This window comes from Phalacrocorax aristotelis, chromosome 22 (assembly GCF_949628215.1).
Source record: "Phalacrocorax aristotelis chromosome 22, bGulAri2.1, whole genome shotgun sequence".
NCBI classification, from domain to species: domain Eukaryota; kingdom Metazoa; phylum Chordata; class Aves; order Suliformes; family Phalacrocoracidae; genus Phalacrocorax; species Phalacrocorax aristotelis.
In genome coordinates, this window is record NC_134297.1 from 4,527,141 (window position 1) to 4,545,306 (window position 18,166).

The 18,166-nt window shown below is 41.4% G+C and overlaps 1 protein-coding gene across 2 annotated transcripts in view; it reads left to right on the forward strand.

Moving 5' to 3' along the window:
- Nucleotides 1-2,654: 2,654 nt before the first annotated feature.
- Nucleotides 2,655-18,166, forward strand: part of GRAMD1B (GRAM domain containing 1B) — a 100,974-nt gene continuing 85,462 nt past the window's right edge. For both annotated transcript variants that reach the window (XM_075116414.1, XM_075116415.1), the window contains exons 1-2: nucleotides 2,655-3,031; nucleotides 15,585-15,662. In XM_075116414.1, the coding sequence (XP_074972515.1) occupies nucleotides 2,670-3,031; nucleotides 15,585-15,662 (440 nt within the window). In that variant the 5' untranslated portion in view covers nucleotides 2,655-2,669. The remainder of the gene's footprint in view (nucleotides 3,032-15,584; nucleotides 15,663-18,166) is intronic.

Here is an 18,166-nt window from a genome sequence, read left to right on the forward strand (position 1 = left end):
GGCACAGCCTGAGGGGATTATTTTCAGTTTTGCATATGAAGGGGGTGGGAGGAAGCTCCCCTGTCTTACTGAAGTGAATTCCACCAGTTTTCAGTAAAGCTGAGGGTGAAGAAGAACTAATACTGGCATGGCTATGGCGACAAAAATCAGACTGGTAAAAAGGCCAGTTCTTCCTTGCCAAAGAAACTGATTACGAAATGCTGCTATTGCCAAGAGCAATGTAGTATGAGTCTCTTGTTGATTAATTAGATAACATATGTGGGGATTTTGAGGGTTTGCAATGTCTGCTGTGCAATTTATTACTAAAGAAAGCATACAGAACTTTAAACTTTGACCCTTCTTATTTCTGCAATTAAATGAGACTCTTAAGTAGTTAATAAAATATTTGACAGGAGGTAAAGCTCAATAATACATGAAGCAAAATGTCTTTTAGACAGCCTCCAAAGGGTTCTTAATCCTTTCCCCCAAAGTTGCGCATATTCACTCTTGGTTAAAATTTACGAGTGGTGTTGTGGAATTTTGATTCCCCGATGCTATAGGAAGAAGACGAAGGTTCATTTTCTGTGCTAACAGGTAGCCAGCAATATTGTGTACAGGTGGCTTCTGAATGTGTGGTGGCATGATAGAAATCGTGGCAGCGGGTGGCTGAAGTACTCAGGTTCAGGTTTCTCCATATTGCAGAGGAGGAAGAAAAGGTATCAGCCCTTGAGAGGCAGAGGATGATGTACAGCAACTCATGTGACTCTTCAAATGTGGAATATTGGTGTTTTGTCTAATCTGTAGATTTTTGTTTCTTGGACTTGAAAAAACTGGTTTACTTTTTCATTTAAGTGGGTGTTTGTAGACGGCATCCTGGTTGTGTGTATGTGCACCTGATGCATAGACACCAAGGTGACAGGAGCTTCAGAATCTTAGAGGATGAGCAGAGCAAAAAGGGCAGTACAACAAAGTAGAATATAGCAATTGAGTATTCAAAAAACACCCAACCAAACCCAGAAACATATTACTGAAATTTTGTTTCCTTTCCCTTGTTCCTGCTGTTATAAATCTTCCTTTTTTGACATGTTTAATTATTTGTGTCCTAGATGGCAGGTTTTGATGTTCAAAGTGTTTGAAGGTCACTTTCAAACAAAACTGAGGCAATCCATGCAAGACTATTTTGATTTGCACTGACAAATATTTTCTAACCTGAAACTAATATTTTTAAAGGTTCAGGCTGTTGAACAATGAAAACTAAAGCTGTGTCAGGTTGATTTAGATTTTTTTCCTGACTCTGCACTTGAAATTCACACAGCTGAATTCTAAACACTCCCTTAGAGTATTCAAGTTCTGATGTCGTGTTTGCACCTGAAAATACAGCTTCTTTCAGGTGCATTAAGTGAAACTCAGGGGATCTTGATGGAAAATCAGTCACATTGTTTCCCCTGATTTGGTTTTCACTGCCAGAATTCTGTAAGGCTTGTTCTGAGGCTGCTATTCCTCCCAGTGTTTGACCCTTGGTAGAGCTTCCTTAGTGTACTCAATGCTTGGGAATCTTCTATGTAGTATGTGTCTTTCTCCTGGTCTGAAATCTGTTCTGCATGTCTAATTGTCTTTATGTGGTGTCTTTGGTTCCTGGACCTAAGACTGTCCATCACCCACTGTCATTTTGGAAGCAGCATTGCCCTCCAAGAACTCTTTTACCAGCTCTCACTCATGAATCTGAGCTAAAAAACAACCAGCCTCCCAGTTCTGGTGCCACCTGCTGCTACTGCCTTTTTAGATATTCCCCAATCCCTCTCCTTCTCTGTGAGCAGTCAATGGGGACAAAACCACCCCCAGTTGTGAAAGAAGGCTGAAAGCCCAAGTTTGCTTGCACCCTCCCTCCGCGGGGTGGGCTGTCTGAGCAGGAAGGTGGGATAAGGGGAAAGCCTGGCCAATTGGCTTCGGCAGCAGGCTTTTATCCCTTCTTACCTTTTTTTCATCTGGTTGATTTGTAGCAGCAGCGTATTTGGTAATATAAACCCTGTCTCTTGGGATTAAGAGTGCAGTTATGCTTGCAACAGCTGCCTGCGTATGTCTTACCGGCTACAGAAAAAGAACATGCTGCTCCTCCTACTTTCTCCCGATTTTATCTAGTATTGTTGCTTCCCTCCCTCTCTTTGTTTCTCTTTCTGACCTCCTCACAGCTCCACGCCGCTCCACTCCATACTTTCTTCGTCTCTTGAGAAGACCACAGCTGAGTTTCCTAGCACAGCCTCAGGACACTTTATTTCCTGAACCAACATTAGGCAAAGAGGACAGAAGGCAAAAGGGCGAGGGGGGGCTGGGTGAGAGGGGGAAGCCAAAAGTGAGCCAAGCTGTTGCTGGCAACCCTTGTCTCGTGCTAAACCTACTGCTTTGAGAGAGATCAGGCAGGGGAGGGACCTTGTTTTGTAGAGAGGAGAAATAGAAAAGAAACTTGAAACTGGCTTCCCTTGTGGCATGTCTGTCTCCTGAACATCCCCCTCCCCACCCTGCTGTTTGGTAAATGAAAGCACCTGAAGAACTTGAGGTTTCCTTCTTGAGAGGAGGGCAGTACTGGACTGGGTGAGGGAGGAGAAAGGCAAGTTGTGGTTTTGTGGTGTGGTTTACACAGAGATCAGAGCTAGTGTGCCTGGGGGTGGGAGCAGAAAGAGAAAGTGCATCTGATGCCAGCTGCCAATATGACAGAAACCCTGCAGCTCCCAGCACTGCAAGTCCCCGAGCAGCAGGTGGTGGAGAGTGGCCGTGCCTGGTCCAGTTCGTCCACCCCAACCCTGCGCAGGAAGCGCTTCAAGATGAGGCGGATGAAGAATGTGCAGGAGCAGAGCCTGGAGGCCAGCAGGTATCAGGACTCTCCTTCCTCCAGCAAGGAATACCTGCAGCTCCCATCCATTGAAATCACTCCCTCCAGTGATGAGGACACTCCGTGGTCCAACTGCTCCACACCCAGTGCCTCCCCGCGGCGCAAGCGCTTCCTCCTTCGGAAGTGGCTGCGTGTGAGAGAGAAGAAGGAATACAGTGAGAGCAGGTATGTTTTTGGCTGCTTTCGCTTCCCTGCTTCTAAGAAGAGCTTGTCCACAGTAGTTGGGTAGGGTCTGTTTTTCCATTAGAAATCTTGGTGTGCTTCTCCCTGGGACTTTGTCCTCACCTGCTGGCTGGAATGGGTAACATAGATGGTTGGACTTGCTGATGCCAGACCAAATGGCCCAATTCTTATGTGCAAGCAGTAGGCACGTTAGAAGCAGCAGTGTCAGGATCTGTCCCTCTTCATGGTCCTTGGCATACCTTCTACAGGTAAAAAAGCCAGTGAAAAGAACTTGCTTCTGGGTGAGGGAGACTGTCCTGAAAGAATAGGTGATGAGAACTTAACTTCATTAAGGTGTCCTCAAGAGACCCTAGAGAGAGGAGGTGACCCTCTGCTGGGATTGCCTGGGCAGGGAGTGGTGATGCCAAGCGCCAAACTTGTCAGTGTTTTTTGGTGATGTTCGTTCTTACTGCTGAGACATTATCTGAAACCCTTTGTTCAGTTGCTGACATTGGGAGGATGTGAGGACAAGAACAAAGTAGCCTTGTGGCTAGTAGGTGGGTCTGCTTGTCAAGATGTCTTGGGTTCAGTTCTTGGCTGCTTTCCAGACTTGAAAGTCAATCAGCCCTTTGGCTTCAAAGGGGACAAATAATTCATAAAGACCTCCAAGAGCTTGCCAACACAGGAAAATTAAGATGTCCAAGATGTTGTGTGGCCGTATCAAGAAAAAACTGTACCTTTTGTAACCCTCTGCAGTTGCAATCAAAGTCTACAACATGCAGTATGGTTCACTCTGTAGAGGGGAATGATCTACCCTTCCTGAAGGCCTAAAATATACAAGACACCTTAAAGGCTTCTCTGAGACATTAGCGTAGTATAAATCCTTATACTACCTTAGCGTGGGCCAATTTTGCTTTTGTTGCTTTGCAACTCCCGTGCAGCCTATGTGTGGGTTTATGCCTGAAAGTATGTACCGCGCTTCCATTAAAAGAAGAAACTTGTCTCCTACTGTTTCTGCACCCAACATACTAGGGTGACTCACTGCTGTGTTGCTTGAGTGTTTATAGGACAGAGCCTTTTCTTCTCCTAATATCCAGAGAGCTATGTGGTAACTCTCCTTGCATAAGGTCTCTTTAGCAAGGTCAGTCTGCCATTTTATTAAGTTTTGGGGAATTTTCATCAATAAATGCATGTCATCAAGGATTTGATAAAACCTCTTTTAAAAAGCTTAACATTGAAAAACATATCTTGGTTGAGAAATATTATTTTTCCACTTTGGGTCGATGTAAGTAGTGATTCAGTTATAGCACAGAGAATGGGAAGGGTAATGCATGGGGCATATGTTGAAACGTCAGAATCACGAAGTTCAGGTCTGAAGTTCAACAGAGGATGGCTTTTCAGCTGAAGGATTTAATTTGGACTTACTGATTGTCTTGGCCTGTCCTAAACATATTCACACACTTTTGGTGTGAATGCATAAAATTGAGTTCAGGCACATTTGATATGTCAGTGTCTATGCTGACAGCTTTCTGCTTATTCATCATTAAGACATCGCTGCCTTAACCCTGGCTGTTTTTAAAGCAGTGACTGCAAAAAAGCTAAAGTGGTTGATGGATTAGGTGGCATTAGCATAGCAAAGCCAGCATGGTACCTCCTTTCTTCATATGTAGCAGGTTCCAAATCTGTCCCTTCTGCAATGGGAAACATGATGTTTTCAAATTGAACTTTCCCCTATCTAGTCCAAATTGGGGACAGGAAAACTGGTTTGCTGGTCACTTAGTGATGAGCATGTGGGACTGCAGAATGCAAAGATCATCACTGGGCTTTCAAAACTGAGCAGGTGTGGAAACAACACAGAGAAAGCAGAATCTGTGGGAAGTTGGCATCGTGGGGTAAACATTAGTGTGTCCCGAGGCTATTGCATGTGAAACCCTGTTCTAAAATAGTAGGGTGGGAAGCTGGCTTTCTGTAAAGCAGATACTGCCTGCCTACCTTCCCCTACTTCAGACTTAGTTATCTAGAGCACTGGTTCCTTCTTGCTGCTGTTATGATGTTGCTGTTTGTAACAGATGCTAGTAATGACATTTACTGTACTATTCACTTAAGGGCACCAGGGACTATGGTACTGGAGTAAAGGCTGAAGCATTTCATCAGCAGTTTTATCACCAAGCCCTGTCTTGGGGTTGAGCTACAGTTACGATGCTGGAATTATCCAGCTGGTTAACTGTAACAACACTAATGGGATTCCCAATGTGATTGGTGTGCCACACATGTGCTAGGAGCTCAGATACACTATTAAGTACTAAGGTTCCCAAATTCCACCTGGGAAAATGGGCAGCCATCAGCATGTAGTTCCCACCAGAGAAATGAATGCAGTTTGCTTCCAGTCATTCCCTCTTTCTATAGTTAAATTGTCAAGCAGTTTGAATTTTGGAGTCTGGTAACCTTTACCCTGTTATGTGACCAGATGTCTGCCTGTTCATATGGTAGGGTTTTCCCAGGAAGGCTGGCAGTTGAGAGCAAACTGTGCACCAGCTGATTTATTCCAGTGATGCGTGTGTTGCTCACATGCCCCTGAGCAAGAGCGATAGCTCTGTGACCATTAGCACACAGTAAGCATCCAAGTGAATAAACAAATGCTTTTAGGACTCAAAATGCTGTCTGTAACTGCTCCAGGTCTCATGAAGGCTGGCTGCTTTTTTCATCCAGAAACTCCAGCCTACAAAATGTTCTAGACCATTGGTTATTTTTTAACAGCCTGGATAATATTAAGGTTTGTTTACCTGCTGGTTTTCTAAAAGATGTTAGGTGGCTGATAGCAAGAGCAGAACAGAGGCTGTTTCTTTTCATTAAACAGCAGAGGTGGCATGTAAGAGCCTTGCTTGCCTATGACGCAGTTTTGTTCCAGGTGAAAGAGCAGGAAGAAGGCATTTCTTGGGGGTAGGAGTTTTCCTGTAACTTATCCTTGTACAAAAGCATGACGATCCAAACCACAAGTTTCATGCTCTGGGGGGCCTATACAGATGATAAATAGGATGAATTTTATAAGGGATGCAGACAGCTTCTTACCTATACTCCTCAACCATCATTTGCTACTCAGGTAATAATAGACGTTATTTACCTGTATACAGCTTTATAAAGTATGAAACCTGCACACAAGTGCACAAATCTTTTATTAAGGCATGATGATGTTTCTTTCCTCACAGGCTGGTAGGTGCAATCTGTCAGCATTTTGCTATGTGTGTAATGAACTTACACTCACGTCCCCATGTCAGTGAGGCATCCGCTTTAATTTATTATTTCTTCTTAAAGCCACCCTTGCTAATAGTATCTGGAGCTGCATGTGATTCTTGATGTTTAAGGCAAGACCTGCTGAGAAGGTAGAGCCCTTGGGCTTAAAGGACTGTTCTCCTTTTGGCCCAAGATCAGTGTTGCAATGAGATCCTGTACTTCCACACTTCCGTTGGTGGAAGCTGAGAGTCAATAGGCGGGCTCTGCACTATCATTGCTTGTCTTAAGCTCCTGTGTGAATGCTCAACAAGACTACATACATAATGGTTGAGGTATGGTAAATCTTCCGTTCTCGAACAGTTTCCTGTGAGGGTATTCATGCTGGGCAAAGATTGTACTGGAGGGAAGAAATAAGCCAGAATGCCAAGGACGGTGAAAGGTTTGATTCATCTTTTACTTGTTGTTCTGTACTGATTTAGCTTCCAGGACCTTCTGCAAGAGCAGTTGTGTCCTGATACCTGCAGTCCCTTCCCAGAGCTCCCTTTCCCTTGAGCTCTCCAAGATCACCTCGTTTGTCTTCTGTTGTCTAAAAGACAAATTTGTTGGTCAGTCACAGCATCCAGGCTAGTTAATAATGCCGTGCAAAATGTTGGTGCTCCAAAGAATGTGAAACTCGTTGATTTTGTTGGATCAGTGGGGAGCACATTGTGCTGTAGCTCTTGACATTTCTGAGATGAATGTACTCAGTTTGGTCTTCTGCTGGAAACTGACACTGAAGTCCTAAATGTCAGGTTCAGCTAAAGGGAAAGACTTGCTTATGTCCTAAAATGCCTCTAACATAAGATGTTACAAATGGAGTATATTATTGGAAGCATTTTGTCTTGTCTTGCTTAAAAAGAGGGTATGTACTGAGGTTTCTTGAGCTGCTGGACACACAACCATAGAGGTTTTACAGATGAAATCTTTGTGGTTTATCTGATAGTAAGAATCAAATGACATGTTAGGACACTCTTTAGCACTGTTCAGCAATGTGCTCTGTGGCTGCTACTGTTTGTGTTCTGTGGGAGAAAGAGGGAAATTTTTTTCCTTTAAGCTCACTTTTCGAGTCTCTTGGCCACCCTAGTGGGGTACATCGGTTAAGTGAACTGCTGATTTGTTGAAACTTGTACTAGAAATACTGTTTACAAAAAAGTGTGTTAGATATTTTGAATTTCCTTGTAAAAATAAATGGATCCTTAATTTCAAGTATTTTGTAATGCTTTTGCTTTCCTTAACAAAATTGGAATTAATTCTGAATGCTTTTGGGAATAAATTATTCACTCACTCTTTCCTTCTTCCACGTCTAGAAAAATATTGTTTTCTGGAGGAAAAATCTCTTGTGAAAGCCTGTGAGTGATGTGATTTTTCTCCCCTAAGTAACTGCTAAATATGCAAAATAAAACTCCAAAAAGTACAAGAGTAAAGGCTATAGAACATCTCACATTATGGAAATGTAATCCAAGAAGACTACTTTCCTTAGATAATATTAGTGGCGGTATTTACTAACCTGGGAAAAAGTACTTGATGAAGAGAAAACCATTAAAGCCCTGTGCTGCTTGTGATTAAAGAGAGGACTAGAAAGGCTTGGTGGACTAAGGTTTTGTTCTCCTCATGCCATAAAATTCCAAGAAGCTACAAAATGAGTAATGCTGTAAATTTTGCAGTTCTTGGTTCCTCTGGATTTCATGAATTTCCATGTTTCAGTTTAAGGTCAGAGGAGAGGAAGTGGGGCTTCTCCTTTATTAGAAATACAGCAGGCAGTGGTAGATGTGTGCATACTGGGATTGCCAGTGCATTTTCGCTTTTTTGACTACTGATGAAATTCTTGTTGAAATCTCATTTGTGTGAGAGACTGATAGCTCTGTAGGGATTTCATAATGGAAGAGGCAAACCAGTTGCATTTTTTTCATGTTCTGCTTGTAGCTGGAGTTTATGAGGTTTTTGGGAGGACAAATGTCAGATGTAGTGTGTTGTGAAGTGTAGAGAGGTGCTGGCAGAAATGATTTTTACATATTCTAATACTGTCCCAAGTTTTTGGAAAGTGTCTCTCCTTGTTAATGTTTTAAACTCTATTTAAAATGTTGAATTCTGGAGACAATTGAAGCAATGTGAGTCTGTGAATATTCTATGAATAGAATTTGGGACTTGAATATATAATTGGATATTTAGCTGGTAACCGTACTCTTTTGCATTATCCAAGTGAAAATGGGTAAGTTTTTATTTTTTCACACAGATCTCTGTAGTGAGCAGCCCATCTTCTCTGATTTTTGTAGCTTTGGGAAGTCCATAAGCACGAACTTCTGTTCATGTGGTATCTCTTTTAATCTGAAATGTGAGAGTACATGAATGATAGCTTAGTAGCAACTTGCCTACTAATGTAATCTCTTTCCTTTTTGAACCTAAGTTCAAATGAGACCTAATTTGTGCTTCCAGTGAAGTGTTTTTTTCTTTAAATTGATTCATGCATATCTTCTGCAAAGTACTGATGTACTGTTTGCTGTGACTGTGGGTTTTTGTCATTTGTTTATGATAACGTGCATGACTGCTTGTGAATCTCACCAGCTCTTTTTCTTTCTTTGTCTGCATCTTACTGCCTTTGTGCAGTAGTAGTCTGTTGTTTTCCTTTTAAATATTTGCCTTTCAGTGTTTGTGTGGTTTAGGATGACCAGTCACACAAGAGTATCAAAATTGCCTAATTTACAAACAGCCTGCATCTTAACTGCTGTTGATCTTATCTAGTCAGCAAATATTTAACATTGGACCATCTGAATTTTGTCTTACGCAGCACTGTGCCCGTCAATGGTATTTAACAATTAATCATCATGTTCATTACCACAGTTGTTTTCCACTGGATTGTGTTTTGAAATTCAAGATGTCTGTTGTTCATTGTTGAATATAATGTTGATGAAAGGGCTTGCTTTGACAGCTGCAAAGGTTGATGTTGTTTTCATTGGTGAAATGAATGCTGTGAGAGGAGAAAACTTGCCCATCCTGCCCCGTGTAACCCTTTCCAGCAAGGAGAGATGATGACTCTACTACAGATGCAGACTCTGGCTCTCCACTCTGAACGTGACTGCAAAGGATATAATTAGTACTAATTATGACCATGGTCTATATGGTATCTGTGATTCTCCCTTATCTTTTTTTCACTATTACTAGTGGGTTTAGACTGTAAACATTGCTTTATACCCCTATCTGTGAAATTGAGTTAATAAAAAGATATGAAGGTTTGGAGTAGGAAGTGCCCCTTTAGCTGTCGGGAATGCTGGCATATGTTACGCTGCAGGTAATGCATGCTCTTAAGGTCAGAAAAGGCATTTGAAATTTCACCTTTCAGCTCTGCCTTCCACTTGTTGCACTGATTCGGTGCATGAGCTTGGGTACAAAGTTTCCTTTTGCCTTTGTGTATCCCCATTTCAACTCCAGTGAAATGTGCACAGAAAGAGGGTGCGTGCCACCTATTTCTTTGAAGAAACTCCTTCAGAGTCAGCCCTTAGATGGGGCAGGGTTAGGTAAACAGAAGGGGTACAGTGACCCTTAGAAATGTGGTACCTGCCTCCCATAGGGTTTGGTATCAGTTCGGCAGCTACAGTTTGCTGAATGTGAATCTTGTTTAACTTCTTTATTAAAGCCTGATGTTATCTTGCTGCCTTCAGTGTTAAGGATGTTTCCTCTGATAATTTTACACTTGTATGCTGGGGGTGGGAACTTGCAGCACCTGTGGGAAAGCTGTATCACTGAAGGTGCTTTGGCTCTTAATTCACAGACTGAAAGCTTTGGGTCTATCAAAGGACAGCCCTTCTGGATGAGGGACACTTATCCCTTGGAACTTAGGACAGTGATTTTTCCAATTCATGTTCCTTATCCTTTTTTCTCCTTCCCCCCCCACCTGACAATTCCTTGACATTTGCAATGGCACAGTCATTTACGTATCCACGCAACCATAGTAACACGTTGCTTTTGATGACAGAAATTTAATTTGCCAAGGACAATGAGGTACTGTTAGGCAGCTGGGACTGGGAAGTCTGCTTCTGCTGTTTTGTGAGAAATAGGAGAGGGGCTACATTCTGGGAATGATGAGCAGAGCAGGAGGATGAAATTGGAAAGATAAAATTGTTTTGTCTTCAACAAGCTCCTAAAGCCTCCTGTGGGAAAACACTTGGTGGGACCTTTTCTTCTGACACACCTGAGGCTCAAAGTTCAGTCTAGTTTTATTATCCTGTGTTTATGTTGCCAAGGGAAGATGGGCAAGAACACTTACCAGAAGAGGTTTCAAAGACTACTGGCACATCATGGGATTTACTGCCTAAAACATATCATTTTTATTGTGAAACTTTTAGACTTGGGAGTTTTGGCTAAAAAATATGGATTTTGACAATATAAAAATACCAGTTACAAGGCATGATGTATTTAATTTCTTTGTCAGCTCGGAGGTAACAATAACTCACACCAGATATTGGTACTGCTATACTTTTTCTGGTGGCAGTTCTTCAGACATCCTAATAATTTTGTGATATATTTAATGACAGGTAGAATTGAGTCTTTGCTTGCAGCTGTGAGGATGAAAAAACCCCTTTAGTTGCTCAAATAGCCAAAAAGCTTTGTAAATTTATGCAGAAACCTTGATGCAAGTTCAATGTTGTTGATTATAACCTGCATACCTTTTAGTTCCCAAATCTGTGTTGATAAAAATATTAATGTATTGTAAGATTTCATCAATAGTAGCTTTTAGTTTCAAAAACTGTTGCCACACTTGCTGAAAGCAGTTCAATAATGTACGTATACCCGGTTGTCAATTGTCTATTATACTCCTTTTTGAAATGCTATATACTGAAACCTAAGCCTTATGAATACAAGGGTTAATTAAGCAAAATGAATAGAAGAATATTAATCTGGGTTCAGACCTGAAAATTTTGCTAATACCTGTGGATAACAATAGCATTCTGAAGGGCACAGATTCTTATGAATAATTCTTCAAACTCATTAACTAATTCTATCTTCCAGGATACAGCCATTTCTTTGCTAGACCTATTCATCCATTACTGTTGAAAAAATTTCTTCTGAATAAAAATCTGCCAAATTTATCTGCAAATGTAAAAGTATGGTGGGCTTATCACCCACATCTGGAGGGTATAGGAGTCCCAGACAGCTCCTAGTGTTCAAACATTGACCTGCGTGTCTGAACTTTGACATCTGGAGAAATATCTTCTAGTAGAAGACCTGCTTAACTTTAAAAGCTTATTCGTGCATGAAATTATAAGATATCTTGGCTCTGCCTTATTCAGAGGCTGAAATCTCAAAATAAAATGAGATATTAAAATAAAAAGGTGAGTGATAAGAATAGTACAATATCTAGCTTGTAGCTCAGTTTCCCAAGACCATGTACCTGCAGACTGTTCATGTTTGCTTTTCGCAAGATTTGGAAAAGATTGTTCTTTTCTACATGCATGAGACAGTCGCACATTAAATATATGTGGGTGTTCATGGGTCATGAAGTCAAACAACTTAGACTTCTAACAAATTACAGATGGTAGAAAAGAAAGGTAACAGAACAAGCATTCTCATGAACGTAGTTCTGTAGAACAGTAGTGGCTGGGTTACTACAGTGTTACTACAGTGATGTGACGGAAAGATGAACAGGCAACTAAGCTGATATTAAGAAAATAAGAAATAGAACATTGAATACAAATTCAATTTTGAAGATGTTTGAGGATCTGTTTTCCTTTATACACCTCTGAAGATATGCTGTTATTGGAACAACATAGAGCTGCTTCCACTGCAAAACTCTTACTTCAGTCTACAGAAGTCTTGCAAATAGTGCAAAATTGATTTTTTTTTATCTCCAGATTCAAAAAAAGTGGTGTGTGTGTGACCAGAACACCTGTTTTTAGTCAGTAGAAAAATGTTTCTTTTGTACTTGAGCTACCTGGGTAAATTGGGAGCGGTGAGATGGAGGAGCGGTGGAAGCAGACTCTTCAAAGGTTTAATCGTTAAAAGGCATAGTTAATCTGTATTTAAAACTCTTCATCAGTTTCTAAAGTAGTAAGTAATGTTATGAGTATGAATACTTGCATGAGAATTGAGGAAGAATCAAAAGTTCTGAACCTAAAGTAATGCTTAGTGTCCCTGAAATTATAAAAGAAAGGACCCCACTGGGCTTGTGTACCCAAAGATGTAAGCCATGTCCAAATCAGTTTAACATTACTGAGCTTTGGAATGAGATAATCTTGTTTTGCTGATTTCCTGATATTTTTAACCAGCTTTTGGTCTTCTCTGTAGATACAAAACTGACACAACTATATCTAAAAGCTCCCCCAAAATTACTTTTCAGTACAAATCATAGCTTTCTTCTCTCCCTTATATTTTCCCCAGTGTAACAATAGTAATTGGTTGTTATGCCATCTCAAAGGAACATGGTCATCTTAAAAGCAAGTCAACTTAAAATAGACTGAAAAGCATAATAAATCAATAGGCTCTACATTTCAGCTGCACTGTACATTTTAGGGAATTTCACAGCTGCACTGTCTAACGTTCAGAATGTCACAATTGTTTACTTTGAAGAGCTCAAACTTTTGCAAAGCTTCCATGCAACACTCTTGTAGTGAAACATGGCTCATGTTGAATACTGTCAAATAGGTAGGTAAAAACTAATTTCTCTCCCCGGTCTGAGTTTGTTTCATTGCTTGTAATATTGTGTTCACTAGCGAAGGGGGTAAGGTGATGTGTTGCAGTATCTGGATGCCATTAAACTTTATACTCTGACTTGGAAGACTTTAAGAATGAGAAATTTAATGACGGGTGGGTGAGTGCGAAAAGGTCTAAGGTTCATCTTGTATAACTGTCCAAAGGTAAACTTTCACATGGGAATCCCAGCATTGTAGGTGCTGTTGTTGGGCTGTGATATATTGGGAATTCTCTTTTGGTAAGTTGTATCTCCTTGATCTGAATTAAAACGGTGAAGTTTTGTGCGAGTGTTTTTATGAAGAAACAAGTAGTTATAGAAACAGTCCCTACCGTGCTTTCTCATATCAAAAGGGTGATAATTCCTTTGAAACAGGAGGGGAAGTGTGATTCCTTTTGCACTTTTTTCAATCCAGTTCACTGGGACATAGTTAAGCTCAGAAGTACAGGAATGATGTTTCATTGCTTTTTGGGATATATTTTTCTTGCCTGGCTGTTGATTTATAGTTTAAAGCCAATACAGACTTCTTATTGTCTGATTTTCCTTTCTTCAGTGAGACATTTAAGAAAATAAGAATGATTAAGTATGTGGGTGTGGGAGCTGAAAATTAAATCTGTCCCCTTGCTGGGAGGCTTTTGCAAAAATGTTTACCTGTCTTGGCTCTCACAGTAAAACTATATACCATGCAATTGGGAAACAAGTGAAGTATTCTCTGTGGGATTGTGCCCACATGACATGCCTACAACTTCCACGCACTGCATGTACTTTAAATCTGTAGCTGAAAGTCATAAATACTGCATGCATCTTGTGGTTTTGTATGTTCAACCTTAAAGGCTAACTTCCTTATTACTTAAGGATTTTATAAATACTGATCGCAAATTATTTTATTCTGAAAGTTTAAGCCTGCTCTCCTTCCTACCTTAACAGTAAAGAACAGTTTTTTCTGCCTCTTGCTTTGAACAGGCAGAAAAAGTGGGCAGTGGCAGGTGTGTGTGATGTCTCTCCACTGCTAAGTGGGTCCCCAAGACAGCTATTGCCTTTTTCAGAAAGGTCATGTTCATGGAGTCCTTGAAGACTTCAGAGAAGTTGGTCACAGTCAAGGTGGTTGTTGAAAATATTAAATAAGACTGGCTTTTTTTCAGAGGAAACTGCAGACCTCACTGGCAAAAACTCTAATCTCATGGGGGAAGAGAAAGTCCCTCCACTTCTTCCCTCTTTTTTCTTTTATTAAGAATAAAAAAGCAAAAAGGATTGATATGCTCACAGCATAATTTGGTGTAGGTAAGAATAGCTGTAATTTCTTTATGGTAGCACAGCGTACATTTAGAGAAGGGGAAAAAAATTCTGTTCATGTTTTCTTCTTTTCTGAGAAATTAACTCAAAGAGGGAGGAAGAGTATTGCTGAAATGGAAAGAGAAATTAGAGAATGCTTCTTGCCAAGCAGAAGCAAGTGTTTCCTTCCAAGAGATAAGATCCTCCTTAGCGTGGTTAAATTCAAGGCTGGGTAAAAAAACCCAAACCAAACAAGTAGACTTCATGGAAAAATCCTATTGCAGTGTTTTGGTACTATGTTTTCCCCCCAGAATAGGTGTTACTGCATGAGAATTATTGCTTTTTAGAATGAAAAGATGCAATTTAGTCCTTTTTGATATATTTGGATTTCTGTGCCTTTGGGCAATGTTATGTGCAGATCTGTGTACAGAAGCTGTGGTCGCAAGCATGCCTATCTACACCTGAACTAGTTTTATTGGAATAGTTTGGGTCCTACCAACAGTGAAGCCACAGCATTTTAGTGCAGCCTTGTGTGTTCAGGCAAGTTACCCAGTGTCCCAGGTGGGTCTGTGTAGTTTGTGCTAAAGCTGTGTTGCCATGACTCCACAGCCAGTGGTACCCAGGCAAAGTAGATTAAAGCTAGCCCAGGAACATCTGCTCTTAGCACTGCAGTCTGTTACCTGAAGGCAGAATCAGATCTATCTACTGCTCAGAGGGAAATCTCTTGCAAAGAAACGTAGCTATAGAAATGAGAAGCAGGAACCCTAATGAGTCCCTGGAGCAGGTGGAGGCTGCTAGAAGGGAATAAGGTTAACTCCGTACAATAGATGTGCAGGGGGTGGAAAAAAAAAAAAATCACCACAACACCCATTTGAAGAGGGAGAGTGACATCTTGTGGGCTCGGCATGTAACTCTCCACCAGAAAGTGTTGGCCACTGTCCTTAGTAAGAGTTCATTTTAGCTGCTGTTTTGTCCTGCTGCCTAGAAATGGGGAGTATATGAACATGCAGCAGTTCGGTATTTAAATGTTAAGCTGTATACAAGTGTTCTGGGTTGGCCTGATGAAACACTGTGTATAGGCAATGCGCAAGGTCATATCTGTATTTTGGAAAGTTCTTAGGGGAGTGTCATGAAGTCAGGTTGAGGCTTCAAATCAGTCATGTCTATTGTAAATCAGATAGGAATTTACTGTCTTCAGTTGTTTTCTCTTTGCACCCCCAAATGTGAAGTATGAACCTTGCGTTTTTCTTTTTCTGGCTTTAAACCAGGGTGTTTCATAGGGCATTATACACATCTGCCTAATTGCTTCTATTTTCCTGTCTCGTACTGCAGCAGTCAGCAGAGCAGCCAGCAAAGCAGCCATGATGATGACTCGTCCCGGTTCTTGAGCCCTCATATGTGTGACGACAGGTACGTCTGCTCACGGCTGAATTGCGGGAATGCCTGGAACCACTCTGTGAATTTACGTGGGCTGGACTGGTTGAGGTCCGTATTTTTCCTGTGTTGTTCAGAGTTGTTTAACAAGTGTGATTTACATTGGTCTTATCAATGTCTAAAAAGATGCATTTTTCATCAACTTAAAAGTAGAACTTGTGGGATAAATGCATCCAGCTCCTGAAGTAGCCTGCATTTTCCTTTGAGGCTCGTTCCCTGAAACTGTAGCTGGTGTAGACAGCTTCATCAAACTCGCTGTGTATTGAGCATGAGCAGCTCTGACCCTAAAAACACACAAATGAAATTTCATGTGGTTCTTGTCCTCAGCGAAGACAATAGTTAGCTTAGCTGTTGTGTTTCACTTCTGATGTGTTGTGGCAGTCCTGGGGTATCTAGAGCTCATGTAGCAGCTTCTAGAACTGCTATGAAGTTCTAGAAGAAACTTAAGTTTCTTGTACTTTGGGTTGATTAATGTCTGCTTCAAACTGCAGCGTTGGCACAAAAGCTGTTGAAAAATGAACGCTTATTTTTATGCATGATTTATTATTGTTGCTTTGCTCAGAGCCATGTGGTTAAGAGTTTTGCTGTATCTTGCAGTTCTTGTGACCCTGAATCTGCTTCACTTTCCTCTCGTGTGTGTGAACTATGAGCCCTGAGCTACTACCACCTTTTTAGCCTGGGCCAGCACCTGCAGGCCTGTTTCCCTACTGACATCCTTGGGTCCAGCATTACATCCGGACTTTGGTTTCTCAAATTCCTATTATTTTGTAACTGCGTTGCACGGCGGAGTTATGTGGCGTTTTACTTAGCTGACCTTGTGGCTGGGTTTTAGTGAGCCTGCAGGCGGGCATATGCTGAGGTCTGGGAACTGCTTCCTTTGCGCTGCTGTGCAGTGATTTACAAGAAGCATCTGAATGTGGCGTCTTCCACTCTGCACACTTGTATCCAGACATGGCCCCTCAGAAAAGTGTTGTTTCAGGTCTGTAACTCAGTTCTGCATAAGCTGTCTCTGAGGCCAGAGGTCTTTCTTACTAACTGTGTGGTCAGGCAAATGCTTACCTAACTGAGATTCCCTACTATGGTGTCAAAGGTCAATGGATTGAGTAAGAACTGAGTAGCAGCTGAGTAGGCATCTGAGGAATTGACTCACTTGAGAGAACATTCTGACCCTGAAGAGCTAATTAATATCCCAACAGAGTTTGGCTCAGAATTAGCACTTGGTAGTTGTAGCTAACCTTTTCCTCCGTATGTTTCACTTCAATTATTAGTCTCTCTGGTGCTGTGGAGCCTGGCATAATTGACTAGCGGGGAGCAGTGTTTGCAACCAGGAAACAAAGAATCTGACGGCAAAGCAGATGGGTACTTAGGTCATACCTGGGCTTCCTTTGTGTAATGCATGCTGTTACAACATTTGATCTGGGGTTTTCATAGGTTAAACAGGGTTCAGCTTCATTAATACTCAGAAGGGGGATTTCTGGGCATAGCAAGAAAGGGATCATTTGGAAGTGCTGCCTGTTTCAGACGTAGGCTAAACTGGAGCCTTTAGACTGCTGCTCAGAATATTTCTGGCCAGAAGGGACGTGTTTTAGGTGCAGCGCAATCAGATCACAGACCTATTCATGCAGAGCCAGGGTGATGTTGAGCTTCCTGACCTGTCTTATTGGGGACCTGCAGTATTCCTGCTACCTATGTTTAATTACAAGTACCTTTGTTTTCAGGGAGGATACTGATCCTAAAATGATACAGATGAGGGCTAGTAAATTGCCTTTGCCACTTTGCTTTTTTTCCCCTCATTTGCCAATGTAATCATGTGAGGCTCCACAGGTAGAGTCATCCTTTGGATACTGGTGGCTCATGCTCATGAAACTTAACCAAAAAATAACTCATTTTTGAGTTTCATATAAGGTGAGAAGCTGGATATTAATTTCTCAGAAGGCTGACAAAACCTTTGATACCTTGGAATTTACTATTCCTTTTAGGAAAGTTGAAGGTTGTTTGAGGCATCTTGAATCTGCTAGACTTTTGAAAATTGAACGAGGAGGGTCTTTCTTGCTGCTCTTCTATTATTTTTGACCACTAACAAAAGGTTGTCCACCCACAGGTTTAGAGCTTTCTGCGTCTGTTACAAAGACCTACAGGCAGTTCTGTTCACTCGATCTATTGACTATTGTACAGCAGCACTTAAAAAGAACCCAACCAAAACCTCAACCTCTCAGGGTTGCAGCAGTCCTGTGAGTTGTGACAAAAGCTGTGCAGAGTAGGGCAGAAGAGGGGAGAGCAAGAAACCATGTGGCATGTACTGAGAGGTGCACCTTCTCTTGGCATGCTGCCTCTGATATCACAGGCAGAAGGAGCCTGTGCTGCACTTGGAAGATTAGAGCAGAGAGCAAGTGGGGATCTGCACCAACTTCAGTACATCTGGGAAACTGCTGAAAGAAGCTACCCCAGCCAAAAATAAAGGGATGCAGAGTTCCCAAGTT